The sequence below is a fragment of the Crocodylus siamensis genome, chromosome 4, assembly GCF_052110815.1.
Source record: "Crocodylus siamensis isolate JL-2025a chromosome 4, ASM5211081v1, whole genome shotgun sequence".
Lineage (NCBI taxonomy): Eukaryota > Metazoa > Chordata > Crocodylia > Crocodylidae > Crocodylus > Crocodylus siamensis.
This window is the reverse complement of record NC_143398.1, coordinates 48,246,017-48,273,821: the sequence shown is the minus strand read 5'-3', so window position 1 is coordinate 48,273,821 and position 27,805 is coordinate 48,246,017. Positions and strand designations below refer to the sequence as shown.

At 43.8% G+C, this 27,805-nt stretch overlaps 1 protein-coding gene across 1 annotated transcript in view; it reads right to left on the bottom strand.

Annotated features, from left to right (window-relative positions):
• TFEC (transcription factor EC) overlaps positions 1 to 27,805 on the bottom strand; it is an 87,531-nt gene that overhangs the window by 53,856 nt on the left and 5,870 nt on the right. The window contains exons 2-3 of the mRNA XM_090042241.1: positions 15,856 to 16,107; positions 13,928 to 14,023 (exon numbers count right to left, since the gene is read on the bottom strand). Coding sequence (XP_089898367.1) covers positions 13,928 to 14,023; positions 15,856 to 16,032 — 273 coding nt within the window. The 5' untranslated portion in view covers positions 16,033 to 16,107. The remainder of the gene's footprint in view (positions 1 to 13,927; positions 14,024 to 15,855; positions 16,108 to 27,805) is intronic.

The following is a 27,805-nucleotide window of genomic DNA, read 5'->3' as shown; positions in this document are numbered from 1 at the left end:
TAAGTTTTAGATATAACAGCATGAAGCAGATTATTAAAAAGGTGTTTATCATCAGAAGCTAGACACAGATCATCTCAGGTTTTGTAGTTACTTCTGATTAAAAGTATTGGCAAAATAGTGGTATTTCATCTGTCACTCTGTAATAAATATTGAAAATTATAAGCCCTTTTCATGGAACTCAGTGTTATTCTTCCCAATCTACAGTGTGTTCCCTAGAGTCTTGAAAACATACATATGTATTAACAACAAAAACTACCTTTCTTAACCTTAACAGTTAAGGTCACATTGTGGTATATAATAAAAACCTGAAAAGCATGGAAATTAGGGATGCAAAAGGTTAAACGGTAATTATATTTATACTGTCTAACGTTTACCATATACCTCCCAGCTCAGTGCTGCCTGCTGGCAAGGGAGCGGCTCTGGCAGGAGCTGCCTGGGAGGCAGTGTGGATCTGGGCCGCAGCATCATGCAGCTGCTCCAAGGGAGGTAACTAGTGATTACCTGAAGGAACAGAGCTGGGCAGAGCTGTTGGGCTTAAATAGGAGCAAATGCAGTCGTGGGGCTGCCATTGGATACCTCAGGGGCAGTTTGCATGGAGCCCAGCACCCTCCCCCCCATAGCACCCATAGGAGCTCCCACCTGCCACAACAGCTGCACTGCACCCATGTGGTGCCTCTAGGCCTGCATGTACCTGGAGCCCCAGGTGGTGCCCACCTCCTGCCTGCCTAACCCCCAGGCTGTAGCAGCTGCTGCTCAGCAAGGACCCACAGTGGCTCTTCCAGCCCAAAGGCATGTGACAGATGGATCTGCCATGCAGGATTGCGCCCAAGAGATCCACCTGTGGACTGAGCACCCTTTGTCAGGAGCCATGGCACGGAGGCAAGTCCTCAGCTGAGTGGGAGGAGTGCAGCGCCAGCCCAGCTGCTGGCTGCATCCAGACAGGGAAGGGACTGCGTTGCTCCTTTAAAACACCTTTAAGATATAAATTCAATTAGGCCTAACCTCAATAAAACCCAGATAAGATGCTTTAGGGTAGCTATACCAGTTTTTAAGACTGTAAGAGAGGGGGGAAAGCATTCCTGTTCTTACCCCTCTGATTTTATTAATTCATGACTGTAATTCATTAATTAAGGGTAGATGTTGAACCTCTGAGCAATTATTCACATGAGCAGTCTCATCGAATTCACTGTGCTCATTTAATGTGTCCATTTAAGTGGAGCATGCGCAGATTCAACTAAGACAAATATTTCCTTATAAGTACACGCAATGGACAGCAATACAAATTCCCCATCCCTACTCCCCATTCACTAAGGAGAGATTAGAAACACAAACGTTCTATAGATTAGGTCCCATGAAGCAAAACTTTTTGTGAAATTATTAGTCTTATATTGTAGTAGGAAGGAAAATAAAGCTGAAGTCTAGGACAATGTTGGAGTGAATACAATCCACAAAGAAAAAAGAAACCAAAAATAATGCCAAAGAAGCACAAACCCAAAGTTTGTCTCTAAAAATACTTCAGTAACTCCCAGCAGCAATAATGAAGTATAAGGAGCTAGGTCCATAGTCATTTTGGCTAGGGACAGACATTATACATAAACTAGCTGAAATGATCAGAAACTTGTTTAAACCTGTAACAGAATAGATGTTCAGTGCACATAAACCAGTTTGAAAATGGCTGAACCCAGTCTGAGATAAATCTGATTGATTGTAGTATCAGACTTAATTAATTTGGCTCAAACTGGTTTATTCAATGTCTGTCCTAGACCTCTTGCTGGTTTAAGTTAAACCAGACTCCCCCAGCATCCCAGCATGCTCTCTGGGCTGGGCTAGGCAGGGCTCTCTGCGCCACAGCAGGGCTGGTCCCTCCCCTCCCCTCCCCTCTGCTCCCTGGCTGGAGCTCCAGCAGAGACTTCTGGGCACAGTAGGGTCTGCCTGGCTTCCCCCTGCCCTACCCACCTCTCACTGTTCATGCAGGAACCGCTCTCCCCCATCCCTCCCATCTCCCACAGCAGGGACTCCAGCACCATGGATCCAAGGCATGTGGTATGCTAGCTAATGCAGACATGTGTGTGTCTCCAACTTCAATGGGACAGGCAGGCAGAACAGTGACTGCTTAGGGCTGTTTGGAGCTAATCAACAGGTCAGCTGGTAAGAGTTTGAAGTAACAGAGAGAGGTTATTATTTTGCTGATCGGGTGATAAACACTGTTATCACCCCCCTGCTGGCTCTCTCGCTTGTCAGTTTGCTGCAGACAATATAAAAAAGCACGGAGGGGGATTGAAAAGCTCTGTATCATCAACAAATACATGCACTGCACATACACCCTTGCCTCAGAGTGCTAGCAGGGGGCTGGGGGCTGTCAACAGTCCTCCCACTTGAGCAGCAAGCAGGGAAGAGCCTGGGATGGTGCAGGCAGACTTCCCTAATGAGAATGTCCTGCCAACGCCTGGCCATTCCCTCCCCAACCAAGCTCAGCACAGTAGAAGGGAAGACAGGGCTGCTGTAGTACCCCACAGCTTCTGACCTGAGCTACTGCAGGCATGTGCCTGAATTTCCTCAGTCCAGAGGGAATGTCTGTCTGGTTACAAACCGGTTCAGCCTAGCCAAGTTACGCTAACCTGCAAAGATTGAATCAATTCAAGTTCAGGCTTTTTGAACATCTGTCCCTAGCCTTAGAGCCTGGTTCTGATCTCGCTCCAGTGCAATTTAGGAGCAATTATGATAAGCCTTTGTGAAGTTTCACAGAGTGGAAGGATTCACCCCATGCTACTCTTATACTGTAACTGTGAACCACCATCATGGGCAAGAATGGCCGCTTAGTGTAGAAAACGAAAGTCCTTGTTACACAGTAATTTGAGTAGCTCCTGGAGCTCTTAATCCCTGCACTATCTGCACATTACCACCTGAAACCAGTTTTAAGCACTCATTAGGTAATTTAAAGCTATACCACTCCAGGACAGGATTATCTCTGATCCATACTACCCAGCTCATGTTACACTAAGGTGCAGCCATGCTAGACTACACCTTATTGTAAACACCCCAACTGCCCCCTCCCCCGCTGGCCCATATTGGGCTCACTGCCCTCCCAGGCATCCCAGATCCCCACTCAATGTCCTTTCACCCCCTGTCCCCCCCATCCCCCCTGCTACTAGTGCAGGCAACCATAGTCTCAGAGAAGTGGCCAAGGAAGGGTTAACCTGCCTACTGGTCCACTGCCAGTGCTACTACTATCTGGGCCACAAAAGCAGCAGTGGTGGTGGGCAGGCAGGTTAACCCTTTCCTGGCTGCCCCCTGTGACAGACAGAGCAGGCAGACATAAGTAAGTAATTCCATGCGGGGTGTGGCAGAAAGCCACCTTGGTTTCTCCCCAAAATCTCTGTCCTGTGACACTGTGACTAAAATCTCTGAGCTGCAACCATTTGATTAGGGTGGGCTCTGCACACAGGGGACCGCACCCTCAGCCTGTCTATTTAGGTAACTTGAGCCGGCTGCATTCCTGAGGGAGGGGGGAAACCTGCTCCCTCTGCCTATGTGACTTGCATAAATTACCTGGGTAAGGGGTTTCTACCTGGGCAGCTGGAATCTGCCCGGTAACAGGTGATGTATTTCAAATTGGTTGGCTGACAGCCAACTGGGGCTGACCTCCACTGGACCAAATGAATGAGGTCACAGGGGCTATATAAGTTAGAGGTGGGAAGGTGGCGGGCTCTCTCTTCGGCCATGAGGTAAAGCAGTAGCCATGCGGGGGACACAGAGAAGCCTTACCATCTGAAACTACCTCTCTCTCACCCCAAAACTCATGAGCAAGGAACTGCCTGCCTCTAAAGGGAAACTTCACCTGCCTTTGGAAGAAGCATGTGAGTAAGCTACTCGAGAGCTGATTAGATATCTAGCTGGCAGTAACTCAGATGTGTGATCAAAAGGCTACCTCAGCCAGACTGTTTGCTCTTTAGGATTTCTAAGATATTGCTCAATCCTGTACCCTAGTTTACCCTACCCCTTGTAATCAATAAAGCTCTCCTTTTTGACTGGTGTGGGAGAATTATTGAGGGGTGGGTCTAAATTATGCCTAAGAGACCCCTTAGGTCTGTGGACTAAGAGAGACTTTACTTTTTGCCCCCTGACTTGGGGAAGTGCCCCAAGTGCCTGTACTGGGTCAAGTACCCGTCGAACTATTAGGCCTGTGTTTCCCCAAGGACACAGGGCCGAGACAGTCCCTTCTCAGGGTGCTGGCGGGGAAGTTACCCCCAGACTAGTGAGTGTGCTCCGGGAGAGGGGCCAACCAAGCATAAGGTGGCCCTAGGGAGGCATTCAGAGCCTGGAAGGTGGTCAGGCGCAGGGAGGAGGGCAGCTCAACACAGGAGCGCCCCCTACTGGCCCGCCACAGGGGGTGAGGGAGGATTCTTACTTTTCAGTACTTCAGACCCCTACTAACCTGTAATGTGACTGCTCCAAGCTTGAGCTAGCACTAACACTAATCAACATATATGCAGCTCACAGTATAAGGTGTAACAAGGCCCTACAAAGCCTGCAATGTTAAACTTGACTTCCACATCCCTGTCCCTGGAGCTCCTTTCATAATAGAACCAAGAATGTATTACATTTGAATTTTGACTTGGGGAAATCATATATTCACCTGCTTTACAACAGTAGCTCTGAAGAAAGTAAAAAATGTGATCTCTGCAGCCTACCTAAGCAGGACCCTTGAAGGTATTCAGTGTAAGTGCTTGAACCACCTCTGATGGCAGGCTGTTCCAGACCCTGGGGGCTTGGACAGTAAAGAAATTCTTATGTCCAGCCTGAAACGGTCTTGCAGGAGTTTATAACTATTTGACCTCGCCATCTCTTGCGGTGCTCTGGTGAACAAATGTTCCCCCAGATACTAGTGATCACCCCTGATAAACTTATAGGTGGCCATCAGATCACCCCTGAGCCTGCGCTTTTCCAGGCTAAAGAGCCCCATGGCTCTCAGCCTGTCATCATAAGGTCTCTTTTCCTGACCTCTGATCATGGGCATGGCTCTTCTCTGGACTCTCTCAAGCTTCTCCACATCCTTTTTGAATTGTGGAGCCCAAAACTGGATGCAGTACTTCAGCTGCAGCCTCACCAAGGCCGAGTACAAGGGGAGTATGACGTCTCAGGATTTGCTTGAAAAGTATCTATGGATGCAAGCCAGCATTTTGGTCACTTACTAGCTGCGGCATCACACTGCAGGCTCATGTTCATCTCATGGTCAATGATGACTCCCAAGTCTCTTTCTTCCATAGTGCTAGCCAGCGTAGCATTGCCAAGCCTATAAGGATGCTACAGGTTTTTCCTCTGAAGATGGAGAACCTTGCATTTTACAGTGCTAAACACCATCAGGTTCTCATCCATCTCATTAGGTTCTGAGCCTGTCCAGGTCAGCCTGGATTGCTCTCCTGTATTCTGGTGTAGATGCTTTGCCCCAGAGTTCGGTGTCATTGGCAAACTTGGCCAGTCCACTTTTGACTCCAATATCCATATCCTTAATGAAGATGCTGATCAATATGGCTCCAAGGACAGAGTCTTCATAGTTTCATAGATGGTAGGTCAGAAGGGACCTGAGCAGATCATCAAGTCCGACCTTTTGCCATGGCAGGAAAAAGTACGGGGGTCAAATGACCCCAGCAAGGTGTTCATCTCGCCTCCTCTTAAAGACCCCCAGGGTAGGAGCCAGCACCACTTCTCTTGGAAGTTGGTTCCAAATCCTAGCCATCCTGACAGTGAAGTAGCACCTCCTGATGTCTAGTCTGAATATACCTTCTGCCAGCTTGTGACCATTTTTTCTAGTCACTCCTGGTAGTGCTAGGGGGAACAGGGACTCCCCCAATACCTGCTGGTCTCCTCTGACTAGTTTGTAAACTGCTACTAGATCCCCCTTCAGCCTTCACTTGGGGAGGCTGAACAGGTTCAGGTCCCATAGCCTGTCCTCGTAGGGCCTGCCCTGCTGCCCCCTGACCATGCGACTGGCCCTCCTCTGGACTCTCTCCATGTTGTCCACATCCCTCTTGAAGTGCGGCACCCAGAACTGGATACAGTAATCCAACTGTGGCCTGACCAGTGTCGCACAGAGGGGAAGGATCATCTCCTTGGACCTGCTTGAGATACATCTGGGGATGCATGACAAGGTACGGTTGGCCTCCCTAACTGCTTCCCCACACTGTCAGCCCATGTACATTTTGGCATCAGTGATGACTCCAAGATCCTTTTCTGCCTCTGCACTGATGAGAAGGGAGTTCCCCAGCCTATAGTGCATCACCTTGCACTTGTCAGTGTTGAAACCCATCCTGTTCTCATCCGCCCATCCCTGTAATCTGTCTAGGTCTGATTGCAGCCTATTCCTTCCTTCTAGTGTTCCCACGTCCCCCCACATCTTAGCATCATCTGCGAATTTGAACAGGGTGCTTTTTATCCCCGCGTTCAAGTCGCTGATGAAGATGTTGAACACTGTAGGTCCAAGGACCAAGCCCTGTGGAACCCCACTTCCCACATCCCTCCAGGTCAAAAATGACCCACCCACCACCACTCTCTGGGTGCAGCCCTCCATCCAGTTAGTGACCCAATTCACTGTGTAGGTGTTGACACCACAGTCCCCTGGGTTTTTTTTAATGAGAATGGGGTAAGAGACAGTGTTGAAGGCGTTCCTAAAGTCCAGAAATACTACATCCACTGCTACCCCTGCATCTAAGAATTTTGTGACCTGGGCATAGAAGGCCACCAGGTTGGTCTGACAGAACCTACCTCTAATGAACCCATGTTCATTTCCCTAAGCATAATCTCCCCTGCTGGCCCTTGACAGACATGCGCCAGGATAATTCTCTCAAAAAGCTTACCCAGGATCAAGGTAAGACTAACTAGCCTAGTTTCCTGGGTCCTCCTTCCTTCCTTTTTTGAAGATGGGAACCACATTGGCCCTTTTCCAGTCCTCGGGCACACCAGAGCACCATGAGTACTTGTAAAGCCATGCCAGGGGTCCCGCAATGACCCCTCAGCACTCTGGGGTGGAGATCATCAGGACCAGCTGATTTAAATACATCCAGTTCCTGCAGAAGTTCCCTGACTAGGTCCTCACTGACCCTAGGCCTGGGTGGGCCTCCCCTTGGGTCTATGGAGGTCCCAGTGGGGGAGGTGTCCTAGTCCCTGCTCAGAAAAATGGAGGCAAAGAAATTGTTAACTGGTAACAGGGCACCATGATGATTGATTTCCATCAATTACTACCCTCTTGGTCGACCACAAGGCCAATTTCTCAGCCAGCAGATCATGGTGGACCCAAGGACAGTTAGCCAGTTTCGCCAAGAGGTTATCATGGGATACAAGATCGAAGGCTTTTTTTAAATCAAGATATATGACATCAATCTCTTCTCCCTTGTCCAGGTGATAGATCACCTGGTCATAAAAGGAAATGAGATTAGTCAAGCAAGACTTACCTGCAACAAACCCATGCTGGCTGTCTCTCAGGATGCTGGGGTCGGCCAGTCCATTAAGGATGGCCTCTTTAATAAACTTTTCTAAGACTTTCCCTGGGATAGAAGTCAGGCTGATGGGCCTGTAGTTTGCCAGATTCACTTTCCTCCCTTTCTTGAAGATAGGTACCACATTGGCATTCACTCTTTGGGCACTACACAAAGTGCCAGGAGTTCTCAAAGATTCATGCCAGGGCCTGGGCTATGATGCTTGCCAACTCCTTGAGTATCCTGGGGTATAGATTGTCAGGGCCAGCTGACTTGAAGGTATCCAGCCTCTCAAGGTGTTCCTTCACAAGGTCAGCATTTATGGAGGGGAGGGGATCACCCTCACCCAGACTTCCCTGTCACATAGTGGGCATGGGTGTCCCATGGGACTGATGAAAGACTGACACAAAGTACCCATTTAATAGGTTGGCTTTTTTCTGGGGTCAGTTGTCAGTTGCCCCATCTGGTTTAGCAGGGGTCCAATGTTGCCCTTGCTTTTCCTCCAGCTCCCCACATATCTGAAAAAGGACTTTTTATTGTCCTTGATACTCGAAGCTAGTTGGAGTTCAGTTGCAGCCTTGGCTTTCCTGGTTTGCTCCCTGCAGGACAAGACCAGTGCAGAATAATCCTCCTTGGAGGTGAATCCCATCCTCTATTCTTTGTAGGCTTTTCTTTTTAGCCTCAGGAGGTCTGTTATACCCCTGGAAGAGCCATGGGGGGCTGCTGTGCCCTCTTGCGCCTTTCCTCTGAGATGGAATCAAATTAGCTTGTGCATTGAGGCTTGCTCCCTTGAGAAGCAACCACTCTTCCTAGGCTCCCCTCCCCCTGGGGTCGTGGTCCCTTAGGGCCTCACTGACAAGCCTCCTGAGCTTGTCAAAGTCAGCTTTCCTGAAGTCAAGGACTTCAGTGTTGCTGACTGACTTACCAGCTTTACGGTGCATGGTGAAGGTGATCAGCTTGTGGTCACTGTCACTCAGCTTCCCATTGATCACTAGGTCACTGATTAGGTAATCCAGTACCAGGTCGAGCAGCGCTTTACCTCTAATTGGCCTGTAGACTTCTTGGGTCAGGTAGAGGTCATCCACACAGGAGAAGAAGCTTTGCAACTGCTCGGATTTTGCTGAGTGACCCTCCCACAAGATGTCTGGGTAGTTGAAGTCACCCATGACAACCATGGTCCTGGAGTATGCAGCCTCAGCCAGTTCCAAGGCGAACTTCTGGTCAAGCTTTTGACTTTGGGTGGGAGGTCTGTAGTAGACTCCCACTGTTGTGTCCCCCATGCTGTGTTCCCCATGGATTTTAACCCAGAGGTTCTCCAGCCGTCCATTCTGGTCACCAGTATCAGCTTGCAGGGATGTGTAGCTTTCCTTAACATAGTACATAGCCCCTTTTATATACTCGATCTCTTCTGTACAGGGTATAGCCATCTATACCCATGGTCCAGTCATGGGTGGAGTCCCACCAGGTCTCTGTTATCCCTATGACATCATAATTATTTGTGTTAAGTAGGAGGACGAGTTCATCCCACTTATTCCCCAAGCTCCTGGCATTTGTGTACAGGCAAGCAAGTGTCCTCTTGGGGGCTCTTGCCTTGCCCATGGATTGTACGAGGGCTGGGGCAGGGATGGGCTCCCTTAAGTACCTTGGCCTGCTGGCTTTGCAAGGGTTGCTCATTGGGCCAGCAGTGGCAGTAGTCCCACCCAACCCCAGCAGGCTTAATTTAAAGCCCAGTGGAGCAAGTCAGCCAGTCTGGCCAAGAAGAACCTCTTCCCCAGCAGAGAGAGGTGAAAGCCATCTCTTCCCAGCAGCTCGCTGCCTTTCTCACCAAAGAGCGGGCTGTGGTCATGGAAGCCAAAGCCTTCCTGATGACACCAGTGCTGCAGTCTTTGGTTAACTACCTGGATCCTCCTTTCCCTCCTCAGCCAATAGCCCGAGACTGGAAGGATCAAAGAAAACACCAGCTGTGCCCCCAGACCCTTTAGCTCTGTTCCCAAATCCGTGTAGTGCCTCATGACCCAGCTGAAAGCACTCTGAACCATGTCATTGGTGCCCACATGATTAAGGAGCATGGGATAATGGTCTGTGGGCTGGAGGAACTTAGGGATCTTCTCTGCAATGTCTTGGATTTGGGCCCCTGGGAAGCAGCAGACTTCTCGGGCTAAGGGGTCGGAGCAGCAGATTACCTCCTCAGTCCCCCTCAGGATTGAGTCTCCCATGACAAACACTTTGTGTTTTGTCTTGGGGAGAATGGGGGCAGTAGCTACAGTTGAGCCTGTGTTGCCTGCGGGAGCTGGCAACTTGGCGGGCTGTGCTGGGGCTGCAAGAGGTTTGTACCTGTTGCTCTGTTGCTGAGCTCCAGTGGGGCAGGGGCCTTGGTCCCATCTTTCTATTCTCCCTTTCATTCCATTCAATACACTTTTCATAACTGCAACACTATAAACACTGACATTTAGCAGGCAAGTTTGTGCACCTGCCTGAAAAATCACAGGGAACCCCTGAGGTTTAGTAGGTATGGCAGTTACTGTTTTTGGTTTGGGCTTGGGCTTGTGACAAAGGACCATTTCCCAAAGAAGACAGATTCGTAGATTACATGAAAGGGGTAGAACCCTGGCCTAATCACCTTCCTCCCTACTGACATTTGGTATAGTCCAGATGTACTATGCAGAATCCATTGCATCACCCTAAAAGACATACCCTGTGCTGCTTTTTTAGCTTCCCTGGCTACCCCCACTTTAACTTCCCCAATACAAGCCATCACCTAAAGGCCATGATAAATGTTACACATTACAACCCAATAATGTTTACAACACGTAACATAATACATATGGATGGGGTTATATCTCATTCAGCTACCATTTAGTTATTATCATCACTGTATGATAACTAAACCTCAATGGTTATAGTTTAACTGAACCAAATGTAGTTGAACCAGGTTCTGCAACTGCTTTTGTAACATCGGTCATGCAAATGAATGATATTATTTGCCCCAGTGGAGTTCCAGTGGTGTTACAATAGGTTCAAAGGGAAGAAGATTCAGGCCTTTGGTATTTTACAGATACAAAACAAGATAGTAACTTACATCTTCTAAAAGACAGCCATCAATACAACACCACACAGGGTGTGTCTACACGTTCATTTACTGCACATTCAATTTACTGCACAGCATGTGCAGGAAGTGGTGTTTAGACTGGTGTCTACATGTGCAGGCATTAAACTGCAGTAACACTGTGTGTGTCTGTGTGGAGTAAGGCCTGTAAACATACATTACTGTGCAGTAACTAATCAGGCATAAATTTGATATCTGTATAATGCAGGTTGCTGCGCATTAAATGTGCACATGTAGACATGCCCACAGAAGACAGAGCACAGGTCCCATTACTAAATATAAGGATTAATGAAGCTTTGATTATTATGGTTTCCCATAGCTCATTTTTAAGAGAGCTTCCAAATCCCCCTTTTCATGAAACCTGTTGCCTTCTATCCATAACATTGCCCAGTTGAAATGTCCCTCACATAGTTCTGCGATTAGTAACTGCTCAGCAAAGACTCATTCTTGATGCCTATTGACAATATTCCCACTATAAAGGAGAAGGAAATCAAGAAAGAAGGCTCACACAGGAATCAAGGCTGAGATAGATCTCTTAAAGAAAGTTTAAGCTGCTTGGCACTGACAGCTATTATTATTTGGCAGCCAAATGTATAATGCTGCATTTCATGACCTTTACAAATCTTATCCAGCCTGCTTCTTCAAACTTGTAACCTATGTGAGGTAGCCATAGACAAGGGATGGGCAAAATACAGCCCACAGGCCAAATACAGCCCACAAGGCCATTCTATCCTGGCCTGCGAGGCCCCTAAATAATTTAGAGAATAAATATTCATCTGTCTTTGGTTCCTTCAAAAATACCAGGATCCAGGGCAAGTAGGACCCAGGGGAAGCCGGCTGGACTCCCGCAACAGCAGGGCTCCCCGCCCCCCGGCAGAGGCTTCTGGCCTGGGACCATGTGGCTGCACCAGTGCCAGAACCTCAGGTATGGGGGTGGGGGAGGACTGCAGGCAGGGAAGGAGCCCGGGGAAAAGCAGCTCCTTGTCCACCCCATGGATGGCGCTCCCTGCTGCAGCCACTCGCAGTCCATGCAGAGCTGTCCTGAGCAGGCACAGGCAGCCCCACATGGGCTGTGATCACAGGGCAGTGGCCATGGGGAGAGGCTGCTTTTCCCAAACTCAGCACCAGCTTGTAACTCACCTCCGCTGCCAGCCTGGGCCCCACGCTGGCACCTGGCTTGCCCATCGGGGCAGCACCATGGCGGTAGCAGCTCCGCACCCCCCCACACTTGCCATGCTGGGCAGTGTTTGCTGCTGTTGCTGCTGCCCACCTGGAGCTCACATGCTGGGCAGCCCAGAGGCGGTGATGGCAATCGCTGCCTGGTGTTGCAAGTAGGGGAGCCGCAGCTGGTGCCTCCATAAGGCTGGTGCCTTATGAACATGAGCCTGCAATGCAATGCTGCGGCTAGTAAAGTGACCAAAATGCTGGCGTGCATCCATAGATGCTTCTTGAGCAAATCCTGGGACATCATTCTCCCCTTGTACTCGGCCTTGGTGAGGCCGCAGCTGGAGTACTGCATCCAGTTTTGGGCTCCACAATTCAAAAAGGATGTGGAGAAGCTTGAGAGAGTCCAGAGGAGAGCCACGCGCATGATCAGAGGTCAGGAAAACAGATCTTACGATGATAGGCTGAGAGCCATGGGACTCTTTAGCCTGGAAAAGCGCAGGCTCAGGGGTGATCTGATGGCGACCTGTAAGTTTATCGGGGTGACCACCAGGATCTGGGGGAACGTCTGTTCACCAGAGCGCCCCAAGGAATGACGAGGTCGAACGGTCACAAACTCCTGCAAGACCGTTTCAGGCTGGACATAAGAAAGAATTTCTTTACTGTCCGAGCCCCCAAGGTCTGGAACAGTCTGCCAGCGGAGGTGGTTCAAGCACCTACATTGAACACCTTCAAGAGTAAATTGGATGCTTATCTTGCTGGGATCCTATGACCCCAGCTGACTTCCTGCCCTTTGGGCAGGGGGCTGGACTCGATGATCTCCCGAGGTCCCTTCCAGCCCTAATGTCTATGAAATCTATGAAATCTATGTGCAGCCCCAATGGGCGAATCCAGAGCCATCATGAGGCCCAGGCTGGCAGCAGGGGGCAGGTTACAAGCTGTTGCTAAGCATGGGAAAATTGGCCCCTCCTCTACCCTATGGCCAGGGCCCCATACTACAGCCACTCGCAGCCCACATGGGGCTGCCTGTGCCTGCTCAGGACAGCCCTGCATGGGCTGCGAGTGGCTGCATCAGGGAGCGCTGGCCATGGGGAGTAGGAGGGGACACTCTTACCCATGCTCAGCACCAGCTCATTCCCTGCCAGGGAACAGGGGATTGAGGCTGCACACTGCCCCCTGCCTGAACCATGGGGCTGGAGGGCACTGGGAGTGGGCAAGTGCATGGGGCCCACACCAGTGTCCCAGGGCTAGCACTGGTGGGGCCCAGATCAGGGTGGCAGGAATACAGGGTCCCAGCTGGCAGGGGCTCTATGGAGCTGGGCCAGCTCCCCCCTCTCCCTGCTGGTGCAGCCCAGCCCAGCTCCACAGACCCCTGCCAGCCTGCACCCCACTCTGGGCTACACCAGTGCTGGCCCTGAGGCATTGGCCCCAAGATGGTTACCAGGGGGTGGGACACCTGTCAAGGGGTGGGGCTACCCATGCAGCCCTCGACAGCTTGCCAAAACTGAATAAACGTCCATCCACCCAAAATAATTGCCCGCTCCCGCCATAGACTATGCTTCACACTTTGGGAAACAGCACACGATAACAGTGTTTTAATATTATTAACATATTATTGTATCACTAATAGAATAATGCATTTTCCTAAGCTATTATTATCCTAGTGGTGTGTTTCATACAAAAGGCTGCATTTTCATCTCAGCACTTAGAATGTATTCAATATTAGTTCTGTTTATCCAGATACAAAAGGTCAGCACAAGGCCATCTGCAACAAAGCTTACTTCACCACTTCATTCAGAATAACACAGGAAAAAAAATTACACATGCTCAAGGCAGCTCTGAACTTATGTGCTACAACAGGTCTTTAACTTGGCATCAAAAAGGTTTTCATTGTTCTTATGATTCTTCAAACCTCTAAATTGACAAACTGAAGCTATTATTCCATCCCCTGGTAAAAAATAGAGGGATTGGGCTGGAACCCTGGATCCTATGGCTGGCCACATATAGGGAGTATAGATGTCATCCCCCTCAGCTCATCTGGCATATCCAGGCACAAAAAAAAGTAACTCAAGAAAATGGAAAGAAAATCTGACCCATTGGTAATACAGTTTATTTCCCCCTCAATCTTTCCACTGTGATTCTATATTAGTAGCAGTAGGACCAAAGTAAAAAAAAAAATACTTACAGTTCTTTGCATTAGTAGGGGAGCTTCAGAGCAACCTATCCCTTCATCATTAAAACGTGATTCCATATTGATTATGTCATCAATAACCTCCTCCATCTAATAAACGATAATGTAAAACTAATCATTACAAATGAGCCATATTTTTGGATTAGGAAACAAAAGAGAATATAATCCTGACCAGTATCATAACAATACAACTATGAAAAGCAAAGATCACACTCTTTTACTGCAAACAAACTCTTCTAGCTGAGCTGTGCATTCATATTTCTTACTTCCTCTGAGTAAAACAAAAGTGTTTGTGGTTCATTGTTACTTTCCCCCTCCCTGAGTACCAGCAGTCCTCAACCCAGTCCTTTTTTGAGCCACACCAAGATCAGATGTCAGGAGGCTGTGGGCAACTAATAACCAGCATCCCCAACCCCTACTCAAGTGTCATATCCGTAACACATTTGTCTGCTGTTCCAGGAAGGCTGCAAAGACTCTGTGGTTATTCAAGAGTCTGAGTCACTCATGCCACAGTGTTTCACACCATGGCCAAAATTCAGGAGGCCAATTTACATGATGAGTTTTGAAACATAAAAAGGACACATCTTTATACACAATAGATACTAATCCAACATTCTCATCGCTCTCTTTTTTAATCAGAGCACTGAAAAAGCATGTGAAATTGAGGGGGGAAGAATCCCTTTTTCAAATGTCAGTAGAGGTTCAGCTTAGTTTCAGTTTGGGTTTGGTTTAAGTTTTAGACAGTTTTGATTGGTTCACAAACTCTGGTTGTCTCTACAAAGCAGCCAAGTCAAAACACTTCTAATGCTGTTGTCTGTACGTTAGATGTGCTCAACTGATGAAGGCTTGCATATGGGCCTCTAAACCCCTGAGAAGTTTTTAAAGGAGAAATGGGTGGAGCAGCTGCATTGGGTGCCTGGATTCCTGCTATATGGAATAGGACTTCATGCTGCTACTGCCAAGACAATCAAAAAATAGTTGTGCACTTCTGGTAGCTCTGTTCAATTGCTGTGTGCCAGTTGTCAATAACATCTGTGGAGGAGGAAAAATACGCTAGACCCACAAGCTGGTTACAAGCAAAGGTATTGGATTTAAATTTCCCCAGCCTCTTCACATACTTGCTGAATGACTATTCAAGTCATATACATTTTTTACCCTGCGATACCTCTCTGTTCATAAGAACTATTTTATTCCACTTAAAGTCCTTCAGATGACAAAGAATCTCACTTTATAACAGAATATGAATTTTCCTTTTTGCTACTATGCAACAGCTCTTGAAATCTATTGAAAGACCAAACAGACTAAAGATCAACAATCTACATCTTGTCTACAACATATACAGGCCAGATCCTCAGCCAAGTGGCGATCTACATCATTCTATACCAACTGTAGAACTGGCTCAGATGCAAATATGCCAGTGAACTGAAAAATTAATGAACAGTTGTTACATTTACACCTTAGACTGCTTTGGTATTTAATTTTATTATATATTTGGACTGATATTTTTAGAGAGAAATAACTTTGGAAAAGAGTTTGCCCCTCAAAGCAAATATGCAGAACATTCATGACAATATTTTACTTTCAACTTCTATATTTTTCAGGTGTTTTTTGTATACACATGCTCTGAATATTGTAGTACTTTAAGGGTCTGTTCCTGCAAAAACTTGTGTACACTGACATGCTTATTGATTGCCATGGAACTGTCTTTTTAAGACAAGAGCACTCTGGTGAATGAATGTACAAAATAAGACCCTAGACAAGGAAACATTGAAGCGCTTGCACAAAAACTGGCATCTACATTCAGTTTTTACTCACAAGTAATACAAGTTGTGCCAAATAACATTTTCCCCCCTCAAAGAAGCAATCACTATTTCCCCCGCTTTCCTTCGGCCTTGTCTATATCTTAGATCAACATGCCATACCACATTCTCATGTTCTTCTCCAAGAGGCAATAACTTGGAAACTGGACTTTCTGGATCACCAATGTCACTGACAGGAGGCATGTGTCCATTTCTTAGTACAGGCGCAACTCCTGCAGGCTGGGCTGTATGCGAATGGGACAGTGAGAGTGTCTGGCTGGAAAGTTTGGTATCAAGCATCAGGTACTGTTTCACTTGATGTCTCTGGCTCTGCTGTACGTGATATCTAGATTGATTTTCCAAGTGTGTTTGTACCTATGGAGAAAAAGAAAAAAAAAACCTGTTGAAGTCTGTATTTATCAGTATGATTTGTTATCTATAAAGGCAGCTGAAGAACAGCTGAAGACCTGACATTTATGCCAGACATTTATAACTGTTATTATAAATCTCTAATTTTTTTAAGACTTCATTCCCTTTAGACAATTAACTACTTTACATTTTCCTCCAAAATAGCTATATGATTTGTTTAAACAACTATTTGGAAAAATTCAATCACTATGCATAATCTTGAGACTACATTGCAATTATATCACATATCTTTTCTTTTTCAAACTGATGACTGGTCTATAATTAAAAGTATTGATTATCCTTCCATAAAATGGTAACAAATGTATGCTAAACTAAACATCACGCCATACATATTGTTTTGTGTCTACCACAGCAAACAAATGTATAAACCAAAACATAGAGTAGAGTAACTAAACAGCAAAAGATATTCATTGAATCTGATAACATATATGATTGGCTCACCTTATAGTAAGAGCAGTCTGGTAAATGAGGCATTTTTGCAAAAAGAAAAGGCAAGGCAGTGAATGGGTGCTCACTATTCCGAAACTGTGCAGTCCTTTAGAGTCTCTGCTTGAAGAATGACATTTTTTTAAGACAGCAGGACTTAATTTATAAAGTGGTCATGCCAAAAGACCTAATTGGGTAAGACTTGGGCCATCCTTTGATTGCACAGATTGACAGTTACTACTTCAAAAGACTCCCATTTCAGATCAATGTCACATTCCTATAATTTAACCACTACATACACAAACTATACTGTCATCTCAGCCCTGTGGCTTTCTTTCCAGGCTATGGTATGACTAGACACAAATTTCTTGTAATAAATTTTCCTGAAACAGCCTTTGTATAAGCATGTTTCATTTTGGTCAGTAATGGTAAAGCTTGGTTTGCAGCCATTATTTCCTCTATTTTCTTCATTCCACTTAAACTGATTTTTAATTTCCCTAACATGTACAAGCAGAGATAAATAACCCATATAAAAATGTATTGGACTTAAATTAGCTACATTTTGCTACTATATTGCACTACTTATATTATTTTAATAGTGTTAAACTGGTCCATTTAGAATTATTTTAATTACAGTTACATAAACTAATTTCTAGGCATAGAAAAAGATTTAAATCTATAATGAACACACACACACACACAAACACACTATTAATTATACTGATATAAGTTTTCAAGTTAAGTACAATTTTATTAAAAATAATGATATAAAAATAGAGGCTGCTTACAGATGCAACCCCTCCCCCCACCCCCAAAAAATGGCGCTTTACTTTAAACTCAGTGTGCCCCCATGCTGAACCCAGCACATGCCCAGAAGAGGCATTGTGTTATTTGGAGCCAGCTCGCCCAATGTCTGTATAGGTTAGGCACTTTAGTGTGGCTTTTTGTTGCTTTTATCTAATAGCTGATTGATTCAACATTAGATAAAAGCACCAAAAAGCCCCACTAAAGCACCTGACCTATACAGATGCTGTAGAGCTAGGTCAAGTTAACATGCTACTGTTTCTGGTAAAGTGTTGGGGTGGGAGTTTTTTTTATATCCATCAGCAGCGTAAGTGCATTTTTTAGAGGACTCTATAGTTTTAAGTTAGGGATACTTTAAGCTCTTATATGACTTCTGAAAAGACAACATATTTGGGATTGACTTCAAACAAAAAATATTATTTAGGTCTTGCTTGAATTATTCACAGAAGTTTAGGGCTGGAAGGGACCTTGTAAGATCGAGTCCAGTCCCCCCTGCTGTGGGCAGGAAAGACTGCTGGGGATAAATAACTTCAGCAAGGTGCGCGTCCAGTCTCCTTTTGAAGATCTCCATTCATGTTAGTTGAGGCAAGGATGTATTTTGCTATTTATTTAGGCCTTACTTGGTCAAAATACTTAAATACATGCTTAAGTCTATCCCTCTCCAAAGTACTTATGGATATATTTAAGTTCCTTCAGAGCCAATGGAACTTAAGCCCATTTTCAAAGTTTGGCATGTGCCAAAGTGCTTTCATCAATTAGGATTTCAGCTTAAAATCCACTCCATGCTTCTTAAACATAGATATATGAGGTCTCTCCGAGTAGTGTGCTGCATAGTAAGTGAGATAAAATCCACCTAAACATAGGGCCAAGGGTCCACAGTGGCTGATCACTTTTCTTCACGCTGCTATTCCACAAGTAGCCATATATTCCCCATGTTAACTGTGCAAAGTTCTACTACTACAGAATTCACATAAAAGCAAAACCTATCCTGACCTTCACCCCATCTAGGCTAGTGCAGAAATGCTACCAGTATTGTATAGTAACTTCCATTAGCTCTGTCAGTGGAACCCCTAAAGGACTCCTTTACATAGAATCATAGAAAAAGAATCATAGAATAATAGAAAAGTAGGGCTGAAAGGGTCATCCAGAGACAAACTGAAGAGAGTTTTGCACTGGCCTCCATACCATACTTAAATGAAGGTGATGACCTCTTAATCTTGCATAAAGCAATATTAACTCAACATTCTTGAATGGAACATTCAAATGTATTACTAGATATAAAAAAAACATGGACATTATAAGGAATTTATAGTTCATTAGATAAATCAATATGTGCCATCCTTTAAAGTTTTCTGTCAAACTATAGGAAATTTCATCATTAAGTAGATATTATTACAAGGAACTTGACTGGGAGAGTGATAGCTCTCTTTTGTTTACTGTGAATTTTGGGGTCATCAGTGCCAGGGAAAACTAAAACTCCTGTGGAATATGATTACCTAAAGAAACACCACTTCCTACATTGTGTCATTCCCCTGCATGGTTTTCACGAATGAAAGTCAAGTAAGCATTGACCAGTGGTAGTCAGAAATCAAGCTTGTTATAAGTGTTCTTCTTACACCATTTTCTCTTGGCATATATAATGATCCTGACAATGTTGTTGTGGAATTACAGACACAGGAAAAGAATGCAAAGCTCCTCTGTTAAAAGATGCAGCCATTTCCGGAGCTATAGTTTTTCAGACCTGCCCATGGTCTCTAACATGCAAGTTACAAAAGCCACTACTGTAGAACAAAAGTTGAACTGTTTGAGTTGAAGCGACCTGTGCCAGTTTTGGAAAACATGCTCCCAACTATGCATTTCCATTAACTATTGAGTTAAAGGAACCTGTAGACCACTGACACATTTGTTTAGGTTCAATGGGGGACTTAGCTTTCCAAAACTTAACTAAAATACATAAAATATAAAAGAAAATGCTATGTTAGAAGATAATGAAGGTTGTAAAGTCAAATGCTTAAAACATTAGAAATGACAGAATTGCCTCCCTGTACAAAACACTTAAAGTAGGAGTGAAAATTCAAAGCATTATTAATAAAGTTTATGAGTTTGAAAGTGAAATATGAATTAGACACAATATGATTGAAAACAAGTTAATTCTCCACTGGCATACCAGATGATTCACATTATCTTGTGTCAATAATGTTATGGTCATTTTAGGCTTGCAGTAGCTAATAGAAATCCCTCTTTTTAGTATTTGTAACTTTGGCAACAATTTAAAATTTCATTTTGAGTTTTTATTTAACTATTATATTAGCAATTCTTTCTGTGCAAGTTGAAAACAAAAGCCTCATCATGTATGCTCAACTGGAGAAATTCACACATGCTGGTTAAAGCACTGTCACTGAAACACTCAGTCCATGGGATTAGAGGACTAAACAATAAAGTAAGTATCCTTATGTTCTGCCATTATCCCCCAAAGACGACTCCTGCTTTAGAACCCAGTTCAAAATGAATTCTTACATACATGAGTAGTCCCTTTAATTGATTTGGGCTATTGAATTCAGTAGGATTATTCATGTGCATAAAATTATTCACTTTTAAATGTTAGCCGAATTTGGGTCTATCTGTTTAGATCAGTAGCTCTCAACCTTGTTAGATTAAAAGTACCCCTTGGAAAATGCCAAGTCTTAGCTTTCACTCATATTTTGCCTATAGGAAAAAAATGACTATAGCAATTCTGTTGCAAAGAACTCAAAAAATGACAACAGGTCAGATTGTGTTGAGCACTATGGATTAATATTTGAAATCTCTGACTATATCCTGAGAATCATGCGTAGGTGTTTGCACACCTAAAAGTGATTACATTGCATGGCACCCTTAAAAGGATCTCATAGCATGCAAAGGTGTCACAGCACCCTTGTTCAGAATCACTGGCTTACAGTATATAAACATATTATTTTTTCACTTTTTAAAAAATAATTATGAAAAAGAAATGTAAATGATTTAATTGTGAAGAAGAAATTTTTCAAAGCACCTTAATTATTTGGGGGCTAAATAAGGACATATTGATATAAAAGTCCAAAAACCCAAAATTAAAGTGCTACTGACATCTGCAAAAGTCCATTCCACTGCTGCCTTCCCTTGTTGGTACTGAGTTTCTGCTGCCGAAGAATCCTCCAGTGGGAAAACACAAAACTGCCTCGGTCTTATATGGAACTCTAGCTCATACCTAGGTTCCTGTGAGGTTCTCAAACAATATTGACTGAGCTATTATAACTGTGTGGATAAATCCAGTTGTTTTTATCAGAGCAAATCCACCTGATTTGGAACCTTACACAAGACAGAGCTGGTCAGTCAAGCAATCCAGCTAGGTATCAGCTGGATATTAGGGCTGTGCAAAGCTTCAGTAGCCAATTCAATTCAGAGGAGATTCAACCCAATTCAGAGACTGAAATCTCCCAATCTGAATTGAATCGAGAGATCAAGTAAAAGCTCCAAATTGATTTGAAGCATCCAAATAGAATTGGAAAAAGTTTTGGAAAAGATTTTGCCGATTCAGAGATTCGGCCATAGACTAAACAGGCAGATGAGAGTTGCCTCCAACTGGGAAGTCTGTTGGGGTTGGGGGACGTGGAAGGGAAGGGGCATGGGGGAGGGAGGGATTGGGGCTGGGACAAGCTTCCTGGTCAGGGTGAGGGGTTTATTACTCAGGGAGGGGTGGCGGGGGGCACAGGATGAGGGCACAGCAGTGCTGAGAGTGGGGACTCTGCCCTGCTGCCAACTGCCTAGCCAGGGCGGGGGGGGCGGGATGTGGGTGCAGCTCATTCCAGGTGGAAGGGGGCAAGGGGCAGCAGGGCATAGCCCCTGCTCCCAGTGCTGCTGCACCCACATTCTGCACACCCCCCTGCTGGCTGGCAAGTGGCAGCAGGGAAGAGCTCCTGCTCCCAGCACTGATGTGGGCACAGCAGCACTGTGAGTGGGGGCTATATCCTGCCCCCACCCAGAGCAAACCGCATCTGTATTGTTCACCCCCCCTCCCCGCCGGCTGGGCAAGTGGCAGCAGTGCATAGCCCCCACAGCTTCCCCTGCCAGGGCAGAAGCAGGCACAGCCAGAGGAGCTGCGAGAGAAGCCCCCATGACTGCCCTGCCCGGACCCATCCCCCACCCCCAGCTCCTTGGCTCTTAAAAAAAAAAAGGGAAAGCCACCCCGCACTCACCAGCCCCTGCAGCAGCAACTAGGGGCCTCTGACGGCGCATGGTAGAGCCCTCCTGTGCAGTGCAAGGCAGCGAGAATCGCCCTGCCCCGCTTGGTACCCACATAGCATCTGCCCTATGGTGCAGGTGCAGAGCAGTTCAGCAGGGTGCTGTGCACTGTCTGGGAGCTGAGGCAGCTCCATGTGTCAGCCAGAGGCTGGCACTGCTCAGCAGCAGCAGTCCCAGCTCCCAGGCAGCATGCAGTGCCCTGCAGAGCCACACTGCACCCATACCATGGGGTAGCTGCCATGCCTGCCTATCCCTAGCCAATCCAAATTACTAAATGTCTCTGAATCAGTGCTGAATCTTCTGAAGCTGATTCAGCCAAATCGATTCAGGAAAGTGACCCGTATCTCTGAATCGAATCACTGTCCTGCAAATTGACCGGATCCAAATCAAATACTTCCCTATTTGCACAGGCCTACTGGGTATTCTAGCACCATTCTGCCTCAATGTCTCCAGATGTTCCATGTCTGACTTCATGGGAGTAAGGACTTCCAAGGTGACTGTCCTACATGCCAGGAAAGTACCCTGACCACTTGAGACCATCTCCCCAATCTGGTTCAAAGAATATTTAATTATTTATACAAAGTGGAGAGGAGAGATTGAGGCTCACTTAAGAACTGTTTGGAACAGTGGTGCTCCATCTTCTGGCACCACTTCTGACCCCATGGCCCAGGTGAGTGGCATGGAGCTGAGGAATAAAGCATAAATTCTATCAGGGAACATTTATATACCCCATCCATTTTCACATTCTTTTAGATTTCCCAGTCCTGAATATATATCAGTGCTGAATCACTTCCCTTGACCTACTGGCAACACACCTACTGTCGTTAGCCTTCTTGGCAGCAAGGACACACTGCTGGCTCATATCTACCTAATTGTCCACAGGTCCTTTTCTGCAGAGCTGCTTCCCAGACAGTCAGCCCCCAGCCTGTACTGGTACATGGGATTCTTCTGTCCTAGGTACAGAAATTCGCACTTGTCCTTGTTGAACCTTATGAGATTTCTTTTGGCCCAATCCTCCAATTTGTGTAGGTCACTGAATCCTAGCCCTACCCTCCAGCATATCTACTACCCCCAGCCACAGGCCTTAATTCATGAGTCCTGAATCCTGGAGGCATCAAATCCCAATGTAAATCCAAATCCAAACTTCAGGATTCAAGCCTAACCAAATACAGCATCCAGATACTCTACACATTGGAAAAGGTGTCTAAATTCAAGACTGAACAGTCAAAATGCTCCCAATCCTATTTATTTCTAATTTTTATCCCATTAACCGTTATGAGTACTAGTCAGTTATGAGTACAAACTTAACCGTCTTCAGAAGTTGTGCATAAATAACCAAAACTCTTTATTTTTTCTTTCTAATTTAAGCAGAGATCTTGATGCTGTTGTAAATCTGTGGTAAAGTTGTGCAATATTTTTCCCCAGAGGAACTTTAAATTCAGCTTAATTTTACTTTCATTTTTAATATCTTGCACAATGTCACAATTAGGACTTCTTTTTTTAAAAAATCCATAAGTTTATTTCTATGTTTGCTGATGGTATTTTTCAGTTGAAAAACCATTTCTGTGTTTACAGGCATAAGAGAAAGCACATATTTGCTAGATGTGTTCAAGTCATGAGCAATGTTTTCAAATAGCCCAATAAATAACAATGTTTATACTTATTAGCTGGTTGAATGGACATCAATCTTGGGCAAAAATGATGGAGAAGTTAAATTCAATTAATAAATAATGAAAGGTTAAGAATATAATTAAATGCCAGTCTACACTGTGTTATGGAAAATAGGTCTTGACAAACAAATCAAATTATACTCTTTAATAAGACTGCTATTTTGGTTGATAAAGTTAACTATGTAACTATAAGATACCTAGATATTTAAGTTAACTCAAAGGTTTACTCCTAAGGGTCATCTGGGGTGGTCAATTCACACCGGTTTCTGTAGCTAACGTCACACAAAGGAATGATGCAGTTAATATCACATCCAGCTGCCTTTGACACTCCATCATGAATGACTGGGTACCCATTTACAGCTGGATCAAGTGGAGAGTCATTTTTGCCATGAATCCAGAGGAAAGCTTGAACTTGCCTAAAGTGCTCTGCCTGCATGCCCCTATCTAACTTAGCCTCATGTAACATTTTACTTAAAAATGTCACTAGACCAGTAAAGCACACATTAATCATATTAATGCCTAACAGATCTAAAAAACAATTTTCAATGAGAAATCAAACGGAGTATCAATAGTGCCCTATTGGGTCCTATGCTATTTAGTGTTAAACTCAGTATCGACAAGCCATTAATCATAAGCATCTAGTATGATGGAACAAAAAGGGCTATGATCTTTGAATTCATAAACAAGGACATAATGAGTTGAATAGGGTATATTAATTTTACTTCTGAATACAGCACAGCTGAGAAAAATACAGCACACCACGCACTTATACACATGCAATTACAGCATGTGGAAGCAGACTCAATTAATCAAGTCAGCTGGAGAGTGGCAATTACTATGCTCCAGCCGACTCCCACATCACATATAATCAGCATCCCCACACTGAAAAATGGCCATGGGGACACTTTAACTAAAGCTCATTGAATGAGCTTTAGTTAAAGTGTTCCTGTGGCCATATTTTCAATGCAGGGATGCTGATACATATGACAGTCCGGGAGCTTTAAATTAGAGTGGCTCTCAGAACCGCTTTAATTAAAATACCTGCCTCATTGCCTCCTGGAGCACGTGTATAAAACTCCCACACTTCTGATGTCCATATTTTAAGAAAGCTGATGCAAAATTGGAGAAAGTGAAAAAAAGAGGCAAAAATACTTTTGGGACTACAGAAAATGCCTTATAGTGAGAAACATAATTATCTCAATTATGTTTAACTTAGCAAGAAAAAGATTGAGACATGATGATTATAGTGCATAAGCATCTCCCTGGGGAAAATACTGGGTATGAAAGCACTCTTTAATTCATCAGAAAAGAGGCATAGGAAGAACCACTCACTACTCAGAAGCTGAAACCGACAAATTAACATTTGAAACAATAAACAACACTGAAACAAGTTACCAGGGAAAGAGGCCCATTTCTGGTTGTCATATTCAAATCAAGAGTTCACAGCTGTCTCAAAGATTTGCTTTAGCCAAATTCAAATTATGCTTTTGTTGAGCACACAGGGATAGCTGGGTGAAACATAATGGTGTGTGATGAACAGGAAATCAGACAAAATGATTTTACAACCTTTCCTTTGAGGAAAACTAATTTTGAATTTTCAGCAAACTAATCTTATAACTAGAAAAGTCCATTACAAAATCATCAACATGATAATGATGGCAACCGACTGCACAGAACAGCTTTTAACTGATGCTGATTGCACAGTAGCATCTCGTCACACTTCCTATCACGTGATGCTACAGCATATCCAGCATCTCATATAGATGCACCCAGGATGAAATTAAGCTTCTGGGTAGTAGACACCCAGTGGACTTCATTAAGGTTGTCCATTTGTGACAGAAACTAATTTCTGCCAGTATTTATATATACAAAATTCTTCACACAGATGTGATCACATTAGTTGTGAATACAACACTTCAGAGTAACTGTTGTAATTATAAGGTTTTATGTGGTTTTTCTATTGTAGTATGATAAAGTAAGTTCCTAATTAGAACTTCTTTGTTACTGAAATGTTTTCTAAGTACCCAAAGATACTGCAATTCCATTTTAAAATAACAAACACAGCAGAAATATGGACTATTATAACATTTGTTCAGTTAGTTCTTCAACTTCCTTTAAAAACATTAGTATATCTTGTGATGAAATAGCCTTTCCTAACTTCTAACAGCACTGAACAAAAATTGCTTATTTGTCCTGATCATTTTATTAAACTTGTTAAGTTTTATTAGAAACAGCATGTGTTTGTCAAGCTGTTTCATGCTGGAAATAAATTTCAATTAAAGCTAACAACAGAGTATTTTTATTCCATCAAAAATATCACCAAATAACATTGCTGTTCATTTTAATGTTTGGTGTCTAGATGTATATGTAACTATGTCAATTAATTATATAAGTTAAACAGTGTAATTATTTTTTTATGTGAAATTGCATTGATTGAAACTTTGATCTAGTTAGATGGAGACCTTGTTTGTTAATATGCATGAAGAGAGATTACAAAGGAAAAGACATCCAGTCTGGCGATTCACAACTATGTTTAGTTGATGCCATATAATAGCTTTAAAGTTTAAAAAAAAAATTTCATGTGACTCTAATGCACTATTTTTCATCCAGTTTAACCTTTTGACATCATAGTCATCAAGAAGTTGTGAATGTTCTTTCAAGGACAAAAAGACTAAAGAAGCAACATTTTTAGTTCTTTTACAAAGACCTTGTCTTCAGCTATCATTATGGCCTTCTCTATTTTGGTATCTCAATATCCTAAAATAGCTGGTAGTTATATATTGGGAGAGCAGGGGGAAATGCATATCTCTATCATGGCTGTTAGCCCATACAAAAACGCTGTATGATTTTGGGTATATATTTGTTATTGTAGCTCAGTAGCAACTAAAATAATAAATCCTTACATTAATTTTATTATGTATGTTCTTATAAGAAGTGTATAGGGTATTTGTGTTGATCTCAAACACAAAAGAAAATGTAAGATTTAATGTTTAAATAATTATAATACACAGGGAACACTTTTTTAACTAAAAAACAGATTAATTGTGTAATACAAAGCCACTGATGAGATTGAACCAAGAGTTTGAAATATCAGATTGAGTTATATGATTGTGGTTATGATAATCAGGTGTTTATTTCTATCATAGGAGAAATACAGTTAAATATATTAAGTCTCACTGAAACCAATGCTTTCTTAAATAGGGATTGAGTTAAGTACACAAAGTTCTTTCCTGAATCAGGATCTTAAGCTACAGTATTTTCTTCTAACCACCTATTTCCTAGATGTTCACATTTTGACCTTGTCCTCTTCCTACTGGACTCAAAGAGAGTCTTGGGGAGAAATCTTTTAAGTAGTACATTTTCAGTAATAAAATTCTCAGAAATCTAATTGAAAACAAACTAACAAGATTTTCCAGACTGGTTAACAAACTTCTGAAGCAAATTCTGCTTTATAAATAACATCAGTTCCAGGGTTTGTCCAACTGGCTAAACACACCCAGAAATGTCTTTTGGTCTGTCTGAATAAAACCTGAAAATAAAGAGGACGAACAGGTTGCCAGTCCTGCAAACTTCTGTGGGAATGGCTTTACTACCCAAGCAGAACAACTCAGATACTAAGAATGCATCTACCAGGACTCACTGCACTCCAACCATCTTGCAAGATAAAGACAGAGTAGGATGCAATAATCACTGCAGAATTTTTTTACAATGAAATTATTTTCAGTTTTGTGAAATTCAACTTAGCTGACAGAAAACTGGAATAAGTTCAAGCAGACACAGCTGGAGCTAAAGGAGTAAGTGGTTTAGCAAACTGGCAGTTGAAATGAAGTAGAGAAGGGGCACTTTAATGACAAAAGACCATTCAAATGACAGTGTTACATCAGGAAGATTTCTAAGAGATGAAAACAAATGCATACGTAGAATATCTGCTGTCTCATATGTACTATCTCATAGCTCAGGAAGGCAAGGAGACTTCTTGCTCTCAAAAGGGCTTTATTACAATTGCCTACACACAAGATGGCTGACAACTTCCTGTCAATGCAATCATGTCAGCCCTCAGGAAAGGAGTTAATCTTTACTACTACATCATGGACAGAAAGTCTGTACATACTGGTAATTCACGTAAGTATAACTCTTAGAGGCATTTCCTTACAAGTTATTTTTAAGATGTATGGGCAACAAATGACAGTATTCCCCCATGATTATGTTTGTTGACATTCATGCAGCCTTGGTTGAACTCATTCCTTTCCTTCCTCTATTTTTTGGTGTTAACATCATTGTTCACACAAAAAGATCAGGACTATACAACAACAGGGGTATCATCAAAGCATACAGTCATGATTGCACTGACATACTGTTGAGACTTTGAGCTCCTTAATTGAACCCATGTAATCAGGATATACATGCCTCTTATGGCTCCTTTGCCAAAACCATCTGATTCTGGCTTTTGGGAAAGAAGCCCTAAGGCTTTAAGGCCAGCTTAT